Source organism: Clavispora lusitaniae (genome assembly GCF_014636115.1).
Source record: "Clavispora lusitaniae strain FDAARGOS_655 chromosome Unknown tig00000038_pilon, whole genome shotgun sequence".
In the NCBI taxonomy this organism is placed as follows: Eukaryota; Fungi; Ascomycota; class Pichiomycetes; order Serinales; family Metschnikowiaceae; genus Clavispora; species Clavispora lusitaniae.
In genome coordinates, this window is record NW_027093976.1 from 1,132,741 (window position 1) to 1,149,280 (window position 16,540).

The 16,540-nt window shown below is 43.1% G+C and overlaps 8 protein-coding genes across 8 annotated transcripts; 4 read left to right on the forward strand and 4 right to left on the reverse strand. All coding sequences in view use genetic code 12, as the record gives it.

The window, feature by feature from the left end:
• Positions 1 to 590: 590 nt before the first annotated feature.
• FOB63_001622 (uncharacterized protein) lies at positions 591 to 1,670 on the forward strand (the record flags this gene model as incomplete). Its single annotated transcript, XM_002618264.2, has 1 exon — positions 591 to 1,670. One exon carries the CDS (start codon positions 591 to 593, stop codon positions 1,668 to 1,670), a length of 1,080 nt encoding a protein of 359 aa, XP_002618310.1.
• A 1,049-nt stretch (positions 1,671 to 2,719) lies between these two features.
• FOB63_001623 (Secretory lipase family protein) lies at positions 2,720 to 4,159 on the forward strand (the record flags this gene model as incomplete). The annotated part of the gene is made up of 1 exon (XM_002618263.2): positions 2,720 to 4,159. The coding sequence occupies one exon, from the start codon at positions 2,720 to 2,722 to the stop codon at positions 4,157 to 4,159; it is 1,440 nt and encodes a 479-aa protein (XP_002618309.2).
• Positions 4,160 to 4,996: 837 nt separating this feature from the next.
• On the forward strand, positions 4,997 to 5,524 carry FOB63_001624 (uncharacterized protein; the record flags this gene model as incomplete). Its single annotated transcript, XM_066102178.1, has 1 exon — positions 4,997 to 5,524. One exon carries the CDS (start codon positions 4,997 to 4,999, stop codon positions 5,522 to 5,524), a length of 528 nt encoding a protein of 175 aa, XP_065958476.1.
• Positions 5,525 to 5,544: 20 nt separating this feature from the next.
• FOB63_001625 (uncharacterized protein) lies at positions 5,545 to 7,143 on the reverse strand (the record flags this gene model as incomplete). Its single annotated transcript, XM_002618262.2, has 1 exon — positions 5,545 to 7,143. One exon carries the CDS (start codon positions 7,141 to 7,143, stop codon positions 5,545 to 5,547), a length of 1,599 nt encoding a protein of 532 aa, XP_002618308.2.
• A 203-nt stretch (positions 7,144 to 7,346) lies between these two features.
• FOB63_001626 (ABC transporter family protein) lies at positions 7,347 to 12,341 on the reverse strand (the record flags this gene model as incomplete). Its single annotated transcript, XM_002618261.2, has 1 exon — positions 7,347 to 12,341. One exon carries the CDS (start codon positions 12,339 to 12,341, stop codon positions 7,347 to 7,349), a length of 4,995 nt encoding a protein of 1,664 aa, XP_002618307.2.
• A 911-nt stretch (positions 12,342 to 13,252) lies between these two features.
• Positions 13,253 to 14,026, forward strand: FOB63_001627 (uncharacterized protein; the record flags this gene model as incomplete). The annotated part of the gene is made up of 1 exon (XM_002618257.2): positions 13,253 to 14,026. The coding sequence occupies one exon, from the start codon at positions 13,253 to 13,255 to the stop codon at positions 14,024 to 14,026; it is 774 nt and encodes a 257-aa protein (XP_002618303.2).
• A 481-nt stretch (positions 14,027 to 14,507) lies between these two features.
• On the reverse strand, positions 14,508 to 15,584 carry FOB63_001628 (RNA-binding protein; the record flags this gene model as incomplete). The annotated part of the gene is made up of 1 exon (XM_002618256.2): positions 14,508 to 15,584. The coding sequence occupies one exon, from the start codon at positions 15,582 to 15,584 to the stop codon at positions 14,508 to 14,510; it is 1,077 nt and encodes a 358-aa protein (XP_002618302.1).
• A 53-nt stretch (positions 15,585 to 15,637) lies between these two features.
• FOB63_001629 (uncharacterized protein) lies at positions 15,638 to 16,195 on the reverse strand (the record flags this gene model as incomplete). Its single annotated transcript, XM_066102179.1, has 2 exons — positions 15,638 to 16,094; positions 16,155 to 16,195. The coding sequence occupies 2 exons, from the start codon at positions 16,193 to 16,195 to the stop codon at positions 15,638 to 15,640; spliced, it is 498 nt and encodes a 165-aa protein (XP_065958477.1).
• Positions 16,196 to 16,540: the final 345 nt, after the last annotated feature.

Below are 16,540 nucleotides of genomic sequence, written 5' to 3' on the forward strand. Positions count from 1 at the left end.
GAATATAAGCGTCTGAAAGTTGACGATTTATGTGTGAGCCCGTTTGTCTTCCATGACGCATTATTGCCTTCTTACGTCTGCTGTTTTTTGGTAAGTCTCGTACGGATTTATTTACTATGTGCTTGGTTTGCGCTCTGATTCAGGGAACATTTTCATATTTCGTTCTTCCTTTCCATATTTCGTTCTTTCTTTCGTTCTTTCGTCCTCTTTTTCTTGCAATCTGTGCTCTTTTGATGTATTTAACTTTACATGCGACCTTCAGGTCCAAGGATGAGCTCCAATAAAGCGGATACGTTACAGAAGAAATAGGAAGAAACGAAGCTTTAAAACTTTGTTATCGTCTGGTATAACACTCTCGTATTCCCCGCTGATTTCTTTCAGTTTCACTTTCGTACTATCTACAGTTAGTACTGGATGTACGGGTGCAAACGCTCTCGAGAAAAAGTTCGCCCGGCCATTCAGCTGCTCATCTTACACGGAACCCCAGCAACCCTTTCACGTTTTGTCAGACTCGAGTCGGCGCATGGTGACTTTGATACTATCCAGAGCTTTTCTACTGCATTCAAGGCATCTCATCACAAACAAGCCGCATGTCCCAGTCGTTCACCACATCTGCCATTCCAACGCCGTTTGAGCCTCACAGAGACACCCATGTGCACCTACAGAAGGAGTCCGGAAATGTCGGCAGTCCTGTTGAAAAGGCACTGCCAATTTTAAGTTGTATGTTGGCTGGTGGTTTTGGTGGCGCCATTGGTGATAGCGCCATGCATTCGCTTGACACAGTAAAAACAAGGCAACAAGGATTACTGTTCAACCCAAAATACCAGAGCATGATACCAGCATATCGCACCATTTTGCGTGAAGAAGGATTATTCCGGGGCTTGTATGGAGGGTATGTTCCAGCTATCCTCGGTTCGTTTCCGTCTACAGCAGCATTTTTCGGCACATACGAATTTACCAAACGTGCCATGATCAACGACTTGCAGGTGAACGACACCGTCGCATACTTTCTAGCTGGAATTTTTGGTGACTTGGCCCTGAGTGTTTTTTATGTGCCCTCGGAGGTGTTGAAAACTCGTTTACAGTTGCAGGGTCGTCACAATAACCCATATACGCAAGGCTGTGGTTACAATTATCGCAACTTCCGCGATGCCGTGGCTTCCATATCAAAGACTGAAGGTTTGCTGGCGTTAACCTTCGGGTACAAGGAAACTTTATTCCGTGATTTGCCCTTCAGCGCCTTGCAGTTTGCTTTTTACGAGAAGTTTCGCCAATGGGCCATTGCATACAACCACCAATCTCTGGACTTGCCCATCTCGCTAGAGATAGCCACTGGAGCTGCTGCGGGCGGCTTGGCTGGCACCTTGACTACCCCACTAGATGTGATTAAAACGCGAATCCAAACCGCTACCATAGATACGGCCGGTGCCCTGAGACATCTCACGGCTGATCTGGCCACATCTCTCGTGACTAAATTTATGCACCGCTTCTCTACCCTTGGTGCATTGCATTCTATCTATTCCAATGAAGGCATTCGGGGAGTATTCTCCGGTGTCGGCCCACGTTTCATATGGACGGGGATTCAGAGCTCTATTATGTTGCTTCTTTACCAAATGACATTGAAGCAGCTCGACTCGCTTCTTGATCCCGCTGGCCTGTTCAATGCTTGATCAGCACCCCTTCCACCTCTGTAAATACTTTGCAGCCTTGTCCTATTGACCTTCTATTTTTCGCCATAGCAGGCTGCGTCACCTCGGTGTCATCTAGATTATTCGTTTGCACATGTTACCTTTTCCCCTGTCTCATAACGAATACAAGTACAGTACTCCTGTCTCTAAATCATGTTCGTGCGTCTTCTCTCTAAAAATGAGTTGACAACGCCTGTAATGTACTGCTAGTGTCATGCAACTTTTTGTTTCTTGTCATTTGCCACAATGGTTCATAAGCTTTTCACATCTTTGGTGTGGGGTTGAAGCTTTAGAAATGTGCTTAAAAAAAGGGGTCTATTAGAGTTCACCATTGTCACAGTGACTATTGTGTAGATGCAGTGTTTGTGCGAAAGAAAGTCCGAACCATGCATACATGTTTACATTAGAGAATTGAGGACGCGGCCTACTTCACGTTTCGACACATCAACATTCCCCAGATTATTCCCAAGAACTCTTATCAGCAACCGAGTTGAATAATATTTGGGTAGTGCCAAACGTTCGTGGCTCGGTTATGTGCAAGGAGATGCTCTTTGCAATCTTCTATTTTCTGGTCTGGTAGTCAAGAACCGAAGATCACCTTGACATACTTAGCGCCGGCTAACGATACTTCTATTCATGCACGATAGCTCAAAAATCGCGTCTTAGCGGGAAAGGAAAAAATATCATGAAGAATGAGGGATTGCAATGCCGCTTGTTGGGCGATTTCGTGGGTGCTCAACTGTAAATCTTTAACAACACTGCATTACTCTCGGCCTTCGCTCGTATACTCACAGGAACATAGGATTGGGTGATATGTCGAAACCGTCAGTTTGTGATAAGAACGCAAGCGCGTTTCTTGGCGAAACTTCACAGTGGTTGGTGATACTTTGTCATCTTCAACAAGTCAAACAATGGTCACTGTTCTTTATTGTTATATTGGGCCAGAGGTGATGGAATAGCGTGATAAATTCCAGACTTAAAAGGTCGGTCTTCTGCCTGGCAGTTGTATTTCGTAGTTAACAGAAAAGAAAATGCAAATGAATATTCTATTCTGCCTCTTGTGGGTTTTCACCTTGGTTCTGAGTCGTCTTGTGATACCTCAGCTTCCTGAAAATGATGACTTTTATAAGGCCCCTGATAATCTTCAAGATTATAAAGAAGGTGACATTATAAACTGGAGAAAAACACCTTCTCTGATTAGGTCGGTCTATTACCCGATTCATGTGAAGAATTCGTGGCAATTCTTGGTCAGGTCGAAAAATTCCGTTGGTAATGCTACTGCAGTGGTCACTACGGTTCTTGAACCATATAATGCTGACCCATCCAAGCTTTTGTCCTACCAGTACATGGAAGATTCCCCTTCGATCAATTGCTCCCCCTCATACTCTATGCTCTTCAATGCCAGATTAAACACTGTTTTTTCACAATTTGAAATGATTCTTATTGGTGCCGCTTTAAGTAAAGGGTGGTATGTTGTTGCCCCAGATTATGAAGGTCTTCATGGTGCATTTACTGCTGGAATCCAGTCTGGACAGGCCACCTTGGATTCTATTAGAGCTGTTTTGCATTCAAAAAGCACTACAGGTGTAAATGAAGATGCTAAAGTTGCATTGTGGGGTTATTCTGGAGGAACCATAGCCACAGGATGGGCTGCTCAACTTCAACCCCGTTATGCACCAGAGCTCAAAGGGCAACTTATAGGTGCTGCTGTCGGGGGACTTGTCACAAATATCACACTTACTGCAGTGGCTACAGATGGCACTCCGTTTGCTGGCTTGATTCCAAACTGTATTCATGGTCTCATGCAAGAATATCCAGAATTGGACAGTTTCATTAGAACCTCTCAATTAAACCCATTGAGGGCCCATGCCTTTGAGGATGCAGCAGACAATTGTCTTCTCAACCTGGTTTTGCGGTACCCATTCCACAATTTCTTTGGAGGCATTGCACCCTACTTCACGAAGGGCTGGGATTTCTTCCACGAGGAATTACCTAAAAAGTTGCTTGCCCAGAATACGCTTGCTCTCAAAAAGGATGATGGAATACCCCAGATTCCTTTGTTTATTTACCATGGCACTCCAGATGAAGTGGTTCCCTTCCCAGGAGCTGAACGTTTGTATGACAACTACTGTGAATGGGGAATTGGCTCCTTGGAGTTTGCCGAGTCGACATCCACAGGTCATCTTGCTGAAGTGGCCGAAGGAAGTGGTGCAGCGATAAAATGGCTCCAAGACCGTTACGAAGGCGTCGCTCCAGTTAGTGGATGTAGTAGGACTGTCCGTAAAACCAATCTTGAATACCCAGGAGCGGACAACTCCTACTATGAAATCTTCAGAACGGTGATTTCCACTTTGTTGGGCCAGGACGTTGGCTCTTTGGCCCGAAATGTAACTACTCCAGAGTACTTCAACCAAGCTTCTTACCTTGTCCGGTTGGTCGTGAACGCTCTCGGAAACGTTCCATTACGTTAACGAAGTTGGATTTCTTTAGCCTTTTTCCCTTTTTTTTTTTTTTTTTCTAAGTTTTGCCTTTCCTCTTTTCAAGTGACGGTGTTTTCTACTAAAATTTACGTAAGTGATATTTTTCGAATATATGATTGACTTCGCGTCTGCCGTTAGCTTCCATTTATTTTGATTTCGCAGCCAAATTGCGAAAAGTTGTGAAAAGACGTATATTTGTCAAAACAAACACATAAACTGAATTAAAACCTACTCTGCCTTTCATTTTGTTCTTCACATGCCCGTTTCGGAATTTTCAATTGTTAGAGCTTCTCAGCTCACCATTCCCAACAAGGACTGGACACATTATCGTCTGGGATTGAAGCTTAGTTGTACTGATAACACGGCGGGTGTAACAATTTCGGTCGTATCTCAAGGAAGACCAATAGTAAGTGATAAACGACTATTTCAACTTTTCAAATCTCAAATACTAAGACATGGGACCTAACGTACATTTCTTCTTCGAATGTAAAATTCCTCACCAAGGACCTCATAGTCGGTTTGAAGATCTTTGATGGAAATAATTTGAAAAAGAGGTTGCAGATCACTTTTGAATCAGAAGGAAACTATAACCTTTTTGTGAACAAGATCAATCAGTGGCTTGGGATTAGGATTGGCCAGTCTCTTCATTCTTCACAAAACGATTCGACTTTGGACCTTACGCATCCAAGACTGGTGGCGTTTACAACCCAAGAGGTTCAAGATGAATTCAGTCAAGATTTGTCTCAGTGCCTCACTCAAACTCTGAATGTGTTTTCTCAGAATATTTATCAAGGTGTTCTTGATGATTCTCAAGACACCTTGACCAGCATGTCTCAATGCAAAATTCCAACTACACATATGCATAGTTTCTCAAACACCCACGCTAACTCAAATGAGCCTCGGCTTTCATATCCAACACATTTTGACTCATTATCATTACTTCTAGGGGCAGCTCAGAACATCGGAGATGCGCTGTTCTCAAATCCAGATACCTCTGCTATATCTCAATCTACTCTGATCATGCAACCATGTCAAGATCCAATACTGAGCTATGAAGTACCCCCTCAGGCAACTGAAAACCTTATGAGTGTTTTGAAGGATATTCCTTTTGGAAACCTGAATATTCTAAAGCGTAAAAAGTCATATCGAAATAAGAAGAAAGAGAGAGAGGTTGAAACGGTCGAAAAAGTTTTGAAGAGTGCACTTCATGACATATTGCATAACAGAAAAGATTTCTACGATGACTTGTCAGACGAACAGCTTGCACTTAAAGTGGCCAAAAAATTGAAGAGTAAGTCATTTTCACGATTATTAAAGCGTATAGAAAACCTCCTACCGGAGCTCAAACTGGAGTAATATTGATAAGATGAGAAAATCTATAAGAATCTATTTATTTTCACCCATTGTTTAACAATCAAGCCATCTTCGTGCCTAATATCCTCCGCCAAAAGGCTGTAATGCCCAAAATAAGGTCCTGCAACAAACATAAGGAACCAGTAAACCACACACAGTGCCAAAACAGCCAATCCAAGGTAGGGATAAGGAATCCACGACTCTAATCCAGTTGGGTTTGCATTACCACAAAGCGGCGTTAAAAGAAGGTATGTGGAAATGATGATGAGTAATATTGTTCCACAAACAGTCGACCGTATTGGGGCCACCACATGTGGATACCTTCGTCTCAATATGAAGACTCCAAAAGCGCATAGGAGAACAAAAATTTGCTGAGGATAACTTTCCAAACTCACCACATAGTTGTACACGTCTCCGCCCGGTGAAAAGACTACAACCATTGTGGATAACAAGCAACTCAATAAGAGTGCTGGTAATGGAGCATCATATGGCCAGTTTGACGCCATAAACAGAGAAAATGGCAAGTAACCCTCACGAAAAACCTCCTGACTAGTACGCGAGATGGTGTATAAGACAACAAATACATTGCCCCCGGTACAGAGAGCGGACGACAAGGTTAGGAATTGGCGTCCAAAACGGCGACCAAAAACAGTTTCGAACAATACAGCGCCAACTAATTGGCCGCTTGATGCGAGCTCCGAATCTGGAATGACCACCAAATAAGTGATGTTGATCACGACATATGTGATTGTAATGATACCTAACGAAACAGGACCCGCAATCTTAAGTGTCCTGACGGGATCAATTATTTCATTTGATACCGTGTGAATCGAATTCCATCCTCCATATGCAAATGTGCCTTTGATCACTGCACTCGCAAAAGATGAAAGTGTAATCGAAGTTTTAACGGGATAAAAGTTCCCATATGATAGCTGTGGCTCGATATGTGTGATGGAGCTGGGAAAGAAAACCACCCAAATACCTGTACCAACTATGAGAGCTGCCAATAATAACTTTAAGAACCCGATAAAGTTTTGTACTTTCACACCATGGCGCACACTGAAGCCATGGATACAACATGTAACATACAAAAATATGAGACCCATACCTCTAACTCTAAAGTCTGTTGGTGAAATATTGAATGCGTGCAAAATGTATTCTCCAAAAACAATGATGTTCAGAATGGTAAAGCCTGAAACCACAGAGTATAGCGAAACGGTTACGCTCATCAACATATATGGTTTTCCATAAATGCACTCTAGAAATACTTTCGTTCCGCCTGACCTCGGAATCAAAGAGCCTAACTCAAGATATACATACATTCCCGAGTAGGCAACTGTCGCTGCCACAAACCAGGAAAGAAGGAAATAAAAAGGAGATTGCCCGCAATCTGTGTACATTCCGCTTGATATTGCTAAGAAACCTGATCCAAGGATTCTGCTGACAAACAATATGATAGTGGAATAAATCCCCAAGTGTCGACCCTGAGGGGCATCCTCAGGATCTTGAAGATATATGATTTCACCTTCATTGGAAAGAAGGCTGAGTGTTGATCCGCTCAGTTCCAAGTCATCTGTTTCAGATGTCACAGTTACTTTCTGTGAAGGTTTTTTATAAGCCATAAGGAATTTGGCAGAAAACACAACTGTTTTTCGGAAACAAAATGGGATCGAGAGTGTGGCTTACAACAGGAGTGCAGGCACTGTGGATGTGCGTTATCTCGATTTGACATGTTTCGCTCCCAGTGTTATCTACAGGCATACAAAGTAAGGCTCTGAATTAGTCTAACTACATAGCTAAAACCGAAAATTAATGCATCTGCCCCTTAAATATTGTGATTCTTCTTTCTCACGAATGCTTCCTTAGCGAGCTTAGTAAGCGTGTCTAATTCACCACTGTTCTCGCACATGCTATGGAACAAAGACTCACTGTTGGCAATCAATGTGTATGGATCGTCATACTCAACAACACGACCAGCATCCATAACCAAAATCTTGTCATAGTCAATGATAGACCTCAATCTGTGTGCAATAGTCAAGATTGTTGACAGAGAAAACTCGTCTCTAATAGTTTGCTGGATCAATGCGTCCGATTTGTAATCAATAGAAGCTGTGGCTTCATCAAGCAAAATAACCTTAGGGGACTTGAGCAAAGATCTTGCGAGACACATTAATTGCCTTTGACCTTGCGACAAATTGTTTCCTCCTTCAGTGATGACAGACTCAATGTCTAAAAACTTGTTCTGGTTATCTCCTCCGGAAGTCAGCGATTCTCTTTCACCAGGAGAAATCAAGTTGACTCTAGTTAAAGCTTCAAAGATTTGCAGATCGGTGTACTGGTTGAAAGGGTCCAAATTCGAACGAATTGTTCCGCTGAACAAAGTAGGGTCTTGGGGAATGATAGTAATTGCTTGACGCAAGTTGCGCAAACCAATCTTAGAAATATCAACACCATCAATACTGATGGTTCCCGTTTCAGGATCCAAGAATCTAAAGAGTGCAGTGATGATCGTAGACTTACCTGCACCCGTACGACCAACAATACCAATCTTGTTACAGGAATCAACATGGAAGGTCACGTTCTTAATGACCCGAGGCAAATGTGGAGCATATCTTAATGTCACATTCTCCATGTCAATTTCACCATGTTCTGGCCATGTTGGTCTAGGCTCAGTCTCAGGGATTCCGGATGGTGGCTCTTGTTCAATTTCCAAAAACTCTTGCAACCTTTCCACTGAATTCATGTTCATTTCAATATTGGCATAGAGTCTAACAATCCATAAGGCACTTTCAGAGAATGAAATAGCGTAAGATAATGACAAACCTGCCAATCCAGCATCGATCTTCCCAATGGAAAGAAGAACGAAAACACCTGAAAGGAACATAACCATAGATCCCACAGCATCTGTACGCCATGACAACCATCTATTTGCCACCCACATGTAGAAAAATGGTTTGTTATTATTGTCGATTGCAGTCAAGTTCTGTTTCATGAATCTGGTTTCAACACCGTATGCTCTAATTGTGGCCACGCCGACTAAAGATTCAGAAAAGTGTTGGTGGATAGGAGACTTTGTAATGGAGTCGTATCTCTTCAATTCTCTCGAAAGAGTGATGTAGTAGGACCCGACCAAGAAATATAAATAGGCGATCAAAATAGCAAAGACCAAGAATCCAGGGGTAATAAAGGTGATAAGACCTAAAACGGACACACATGTGACAAAACATGCAAAGACACCTTCAGCGACAGGTGTCAATTCCTGATCCACAGACTCGATATCCTTCGAAAACCTGTTCATAATACGGCCAAGAGGTGTCTTGTCAAAGAATCTCAATCTGGCGCTCAAAACCTTGGTCAAAACGCGTTTGAAGATTCTATTCGAGGCTCTGATACCAGCAAAGAATGTTAAAAGAACTCTAAATGTGGCAACAAAGGCATAGGTTATACCAATCGCCGCATAAATAATGATGTAGTACATGACCTCATGCTTTTTCTTGAGTTCAGTCACAGCCTCAGAAACAGTTGCAGTAGCAGAAACAACGGAGCCCAAAACAAGATGGGCAGAAGAGAGAACAGAGTTGTAAATGTTGAAAACAGTCTGATCATTGTTTACGGCCGAAATTCCCATGACATTTACGCCGCTTGGGGTATTTTCTTGAGCCCATTTCTTCAACCACCACGATTGCAAAATGTAAATCGCTTGTGGTAAAATGAAAATCGCAAAAATAAATGTCCACATGGTCCATCCGCCAAATTCCTTCGCATAATCGATGTAAACCTTGGAGTCCACAATACCCTCAGACTTGCTTTCCTCTTCAACCAACTTTCCGTCGGTCTGTACATCTTCATCAGGGTCGTCGCCGGCCAATTTCTGTAACTTGTCTTCGATTGCGGCAGCCTTGGCCTTCATCAGTGAGTTCTTGGATTCCAAACTTTGCAAGTTCACACTCGATTGACTCCGCGAGTTCATCACAGAGCTTTGCACCATATCGTCATCACCTAAATGACCATCACGCAACAAATCTTCAGGTAAACCTTGCGCTTGGACAACACCGTTGTTCATTACAACAATCCACTCGGCTTTCTGAACAGTCAATGCCACATTATGCGACACCAAAATACAGGTTCTGTTTGCCATCAAAGGTCCCGAAATGCAGTTTTCATAAATCCATAACGCAGTATGCGAGTCCACAGCGGATAAACAGTCGTCCAACAACAAGTGTCTCGAGTTGGAGTACAAAGCTCTGGCTAAAGACACTCTTTGTTTCTGGCCACCAGACAAGGCAATACCCTTTTCACCAATCTCTGTTCGATCACCAGCAGCCAATATTTCAAGGTCACGAGTCAAACCACAAGCTTCGACAACTTTATCGTAACGATCTTGATTAAATGGGGTCGCAAAAGTAATATTGTTTCTAATGGTATCATTCAACAACCAGGCTGACTGAGAACAGTAAGCAACAGATTCTGTCAAGCCAGTTCTGGGGTCAACAACTAAATCATCTCTAGGAATAATTCCAGGTAAGAAAACCTTTCCAGAAGTCAAGTCCATTTCACCTAAAAGTGCCAAAAGCAAGGAAGTTTTTCCCGATCCCGTAGGTCCAATCACGATGTTTAACTTGCCAGGCTTGAAAGCAATGTTTAAATTCTTCAACTTGAAATCTTTGTCTGATGACGAGTTCCACGAGAATGAGGCGTTTTCAAAGCCGACAATTGGAGATGAAGGTGAGCGTTCCACGCACAACTGATCATACTTCGATGTTTCGGCCTCCTCCAAGAAGTCACTAACACGGTCAAGCGAGACCTTCGATTGAATCACAACAGCAATCATATCAGCCAATTGGTCCAAAGGTGATCTCAACAAGGTAAACAAAGACAACGCTGTAAAGGCAATAGAAGCAGTCAATTCATTGCCTTGGATAACAGTATAACAGTAAAAGGAAATCACTGTTACCAAAGTAGGAACGAAAAACCAAAGGAAAGTTTGGGCCACCCACAAAATAGTTCTGAGCCGCAAATAGTGCAATTCCTCGCGCCTGATATTCATAATGTCACGGAAGAAATTGTCCTCCCAAGCGAAGAACTTAATGATCCGGATGCTCAGGAAAGTCTCATTCATTTTCTGGATACGCTTATCGGTAGTACCTAACATGACCTTTTGCACATCTGCAGACCAACGAGAAAACATCACGTTCATGGGCAATAAAACAATGATAGCGGCACCACCAGCTAAAGCACTCCATCCTAACAACGCGTATAACAAACCAATACAGAAAACAAGCATCAAGATGGAGCCAACGAAAAAGTGCAAATAACCGCAAATTTCGGAAACTTTGAATGCATCGATGGCCATCAAGTTAATGATGGCACCCAATTCAGCAGTACGTGACGCATCTTTGGAATCAGCTTTAGACTCTGCATCCTTATCGGTTTTTTCAGTCTCAGGGTCTTCGGTTTCTTGAACAGTAATTTTTCTACGCAAGGCCTTAGCGTACACTTCACCAATGATAATCGCTCTCATGCGGACACAAACACGTCTTCCAAGGAAAAGCGAAAAGCCAGACGCGGTGGAGTCCGCCATTTTTGCCAAGGGCATAAGTATAACAATGCACCAAGCGACACTTTTGGAGGTGACGGTAGGGTCCGAGACGTACTCCAAAATCTTCTTCAAGAGTATACTTGGAGCAAAAACAATGATAGACTCAAGGAGAGCCCAGAATGCCTGGAACATAAACAACACTTTGAAGTGGCTAAACAACTTGAATGTAAAGCGCATAGTGGAATGTTTGCTTTCAAAATCTTGAAGAACATGCAAAGCGTAATCGTCTTCGCGCAATCCCCAAATATCTTCCTTGGCAAGTGGTGCTTTGCTAGCTTTCCAGATCATTTTGTCAATCCATGAATATGTGGAGAAGGACAAAAGGCTGGAGACAGTTTCAGGAGAAGGAGTGGTTCCATCCGAAGTGACGTAAATATGGCCTGGTTTATCACCCACAGTAGCAGTACTAGTCAAGAGGACTAAGATGAAACACAAGACAAAACTGGCTTCATAGTATCTCGATACCGTTGAGCTGGGGATGTTTCCAATTAAGGCAGAGCGGAAAAATACCACGGCTGGAATGAAATAGAACATGTACAATGCTGTCGAGTGTGCCCATAGTGAAGGAAGACGAATACGAACACGTGAGATGTTTATGACACGAACTGAACACAAGGCAAAGGCATAGAGCCAATAGAGGCAAATGACAATCAGCACTCTGATCGTACGCCATTCTTTCTCAAAATCCGCAACGAAGAGAGTCGCCACGGCCATGGCTAACTCAAAAATCACACAAATGTACTCTGCGGTTACACGCAAGCGGTCTGCTGTGGTTTTGGGCACTTCTACGCGCTGGCCATGAGGAGTTCCATCGTCATTTGTGTCAACCAAATTGCACAAGTCAAAATGGCGGGCTTTCAATGACCTCTGAGGGGCCTGAGATGCTTCCGAGGATCCCACGGCGCCATATGCATCGGGTGATGCCAACAAGGGTCTGTTTTCTTCAGCATCAGCGAGTTTAAGCTCTCTTTTCTTGGAAAGACTAACGAGTGACTTGAAGGTTAAAAATGCTAAGGACGCGCCACCCACGCACAAAGGATAATAGTAAAGAACATTGGATCTAGTACATCGCGGAACGTCATCATAGTCCCAAAGCACACAACCCATTGTGGTACTTTTATCTTGTCCTTCTTTTTTTTTCGAATTTGAGAAAGGTGAGAAGCGTAGGACAGATAAAAAGAATATATGCCCTGTGTGCAGTATACGGAGCCGCATGAACATTAGGCGTTCCTATACATTCTCGATGAGTATCATTGGGGGTACTTCTAAGGCATTTGGAACATTCTGCAAGTGAAGAAAAAAAGTGATGCAAATGCGGTCCCTTCTCCTAAAGACAAATTCTTTTAAGGACAGTGGCTAAGCTCAACGGCATAGAGGCTATTGTGAAATGTCTGCCTGTTTTCTTTGCAGGACAGTCTAGCATTAATCATCTTAGTCCACTTATCTGGCATCTACATCATTCCTCTTTCTTTTTACCCTAACCTATTAAAGCTGTTGTATTTTCCCCCCACAAGCCACGTTCCGCCATACTGTCCGTTTTCACGTATCGCATGTCCAGATGGCCAATGAATACGTTGGTATTGCCAGTGGTGGCAAATGCATGTTCTAATGAGTATTGCATACTCCCGGCTAAATGTGGCTTTTTTCTCGATAACAGCCTTCATAAACTTTTCGTTGTAATCAAGTCTACTCCAACAAAGTCATGAAGTTGAGTTCGCTCGGCAGTTGCTAACTTCAGCACCCTTGTCAGTTTATTTCTACATCACTACTATAATTTTGAGATTGTCAACTTCTCGGTAACTTTAAATTTTTCTCTATTTTTTTTCTTTTTTTTTATTTTTAGGTTTCAATATTTTTCATTCTCGCATCTTCAGATATACCGGGCATGTCGAAGAATGCCAATACTATCCGTTGGCTGAAACTCTGAAAAAATCGGTCGGATGATGCAGTTTCTATTCATGCCAGCTAGATTATGTTCTCTGCTACGAGTTGTAATACATGGATATCGAAAAGAAACAGTTTAGCCCCATTATCTCTATCATAATCGAACCTCTTCAATAACACATCTAGAGTGCTCTGATATCTTTTTCTGCTCCCTAATAGTACTACACTTTGTCCAACATACTGTATTAATGCACAACTTAGTCCTGGGTCTTCTGGGTACCTCTCAACAAACCAGTTCTTCTGGCAGCAATCAAACCAGCCTTTTGACCTGGGACAGCACCTCTAGAAATAGTAGAAGCCTTACCAATGTGTTGATGGTTACCACCACCGTGAGGGTGATCAACTGGGTTCATGGCCACACCTCTAGTTCTAGGCCAGGAGTTTCTCTTGACCTTGTACTTGTGGAAAGCTCTACCAGCCTTCAACAATGGCTTGTCGATTCTACCACCACCGGCAACAACACCAATGACACCTCTGGCATCAGAGGAGATGACCTTCTTGGCACCAGATGGCAACTTGACTCTGGTCTTACCTTCATCTGGGTTGTGTCCGATAATGATAACGTAGTTACCGGAGGTTCTACCCAAAGCACCTCTGTCACCAACCTTCTCTTCGACGTTAGAGACAATGGTACCTTCTGGACAAGAGCCCAATGGCAAAACGTTACCGACGTTCAAAGAAGCCTTCTTACCACAGTAGACGAATTGGCCGGTGTAAACACCTTCGTTGGCAATGAAGATTTCCTCTCTCAACTTGTATCTGTATGGGTCTCTGAAGGCAACCTTGGCCAATGGAGCACCTCTACCTGGGTCGTGGATAATCTGCTTGACGATACCACGGATGTAGCCGTGACGTTCGGCATAGTCCAAGGTTCTCAACTTGGCAGCACCCTTTCTCAATCTGGTGTGAGAAGTGAAGATGGAGCCAGCACCCTTTCTTTGGTTACGAATCACTCTACCTGAGATGTTAGTATACTGTAACGTAAAAGTATGTGATTAAAAAGAATACGGGAATCATATCATATCACAACTTTCGACTAGAAACACAGGAAAACCAGTACTTGTGATTCAAGTATTGCTTGAGAAATCTCGCATCGGTCTGTTGTCCAAATAATTCAGTCATGTGCACTAAGTAGATCAATAAACGATTTCCATGACCGGCTGAACCTCTTTCCGTAGTCTTTTTTGAATTTTTTTCCACTTGCGTTACATACCCATTTTGTGTTGGTTGAAGCTAGGAAGGCCAAATGGTGAAGTGAGAAATTTTCACACCGAGCAGACGGACGCAGGAATTCTAGGTCACGTGCTCCCATCGTTGTAATTTGGTTGGTGAGCATTATATTAAGGCCGCTCCGCAAACCAGATTTGTGTGTATATTACAGTACTGCAGATACAAACGCACGTGCATTAGTATAGGGCTTAGGGCTTGATTACTACTATGGATTTATTCAGAAGACGAACCAGCTTGGTTAGGCACTGTTTCCGGCTCAGCTATCTTTTGCTCATCTTTCTTCTCCTCACTTTTGTTCTCGTCACCTTTGAGTTCCTCGTCTTTGGGTTCCTCAGCTTTGATTTCGCCGTTCTTCTGGGACTCATCCGCTCCTTTCTCTTCGCTTAACAGTTTTTGGTTCTCATCTTGACGCCTCTTGTCACCCTTGGCTGTTTCCCTCTGTGTCTTTCCTTTTCTGCCTCCGCGTGGCTTGTGTTCCTTGCTATCGTTATGGCTGGGACGATTCAGATCAAAGTCAATCGCAACCTGCACGACGATTTCTCTGCCATTAATTTCGTAGCCGTTCAATTCCTTGATAGCACGCTGCTGCGTGTCCTCGTTGATTAGCCTAATGAAGGCAATTCCTTTATTGTAGATTGTCTTCTTTTGGTCGCGGAATATACGCAAAAGATGCGCCGGCATCATCCTCTTAGGCACGTAAATCCATTTTGACTTCAATCCCTTGTCCTTCAATAAGTATGACAAGTGTTTCGCTGTAACCTTGTAATCCAAATTGGATATGAAAACGGTATCCTTGGACTTCTTTCCGACACGTTGAGTTGTGTCGGTCTCGGACGCATTTTCCGCCGGAGCCTCTTCCCCTATAGATTCCTCGGTATTAGGTTCTTCCGAAGATCCTTTCTCTTTAGCCCCGTTGGACAAGTGCTCGCGTTTCCACTTATCCATTGCTTTCTTTCTCTGGAAGTACGCTTCGGTTTTCTTCCGCTTCTCTTCGGCTGTAGCTTGGGGTAAGGCTTTCTTTACATAGATAAACCTTTCGCCAAGGAGCGCCCCATTCAATTTGCCGATAGCGTCTTCGGCTTCCTCGGGCGTGGCAAACTGAACAAAGCCAAACCCTAGATACTTGACAAAGCTGCCTCTTTCCTTGGAAGGCATGTCAATGCTCTGAGGATTGGTGCCGACCTTCTTCAAAAATTCCATGAAGCTATCTTCGGTGGTGTGGAAATCGATGTTACCAACATAGAGTCTGCTGGAAATGTTATCAATAGGTTGAGTGTCAACTTCAGACATGTTTCTTATTGCTTGTTGATTGTAAGGTCCAGGTAATAGCGCACTGGGATTTTTTAACTTGATGATTTTCTTTTCTTAGTTCTCTCGAAGTCAGGAAACTTCAGTAGGTGAAGGTTTTTGGGTGTTTGGTTGGTGAATACATTCGCAAGTAGCGATTTTCTAGCGAATTCTACTGGATGTGCTTGTATACAGGTATGTCCCACCAGGGCGCATTCTGGCTTGCGAGATCCGGGGTATCCTGTTGAGGCGTCAAGTTGGCATTCGATAAATGTTATACTGAGTGTTGACGAGTACAAGTCGGAACCTTTTTTTCTCTGAAATATACCTGAAGATTCGGCCCGATTTTGTCCTTTTGTCGAATTGTGCAAGCATGAAACATGTAGACCAAATACAGTACAACTGGGGTATGGGGTAAGCATGACGAAAGGTCCATCCACATAAATAATACGGAGCGTGAGGAAAGAATCTTGAAGTTTCGTGAGAAGGAAATGAATTGGATTGATTACAAAACTTACGGGTTAAATTCCTCCTCCATCTCTATCCACGGTATGGAGAGTATGGTAGATTGACGATTTTTGCACACCCTCTCTCGAAGTAATCCCATTTCCCATTTCATGTTTTATATACGTTAACGCAAAGATGCTCCAACATTGATTGCAGCATGTTTCCAAGGACTGTAGTAGTATGTCTTTCGGTTTACCCATGTTATAGCTTCCTGGTGAACAACATCGAAATAGCAGTATGCATGGAGTTCGTATTCTGTCGATGAAGCACGGAGTGCTGCCTAATTCAATAACCGGAGAGCCACTAATTAGTAGCGTGGAGCCACTAATCAGTAGCCTGGAGCCACGAGTAGACTGTTGCACAACTCGAAATGAGCCTGAATCGAAAGGCATGCATTACTACCTCATGGCACAATTTCGACTACTGCGGAAACGTATTTATTAATAGTAAAT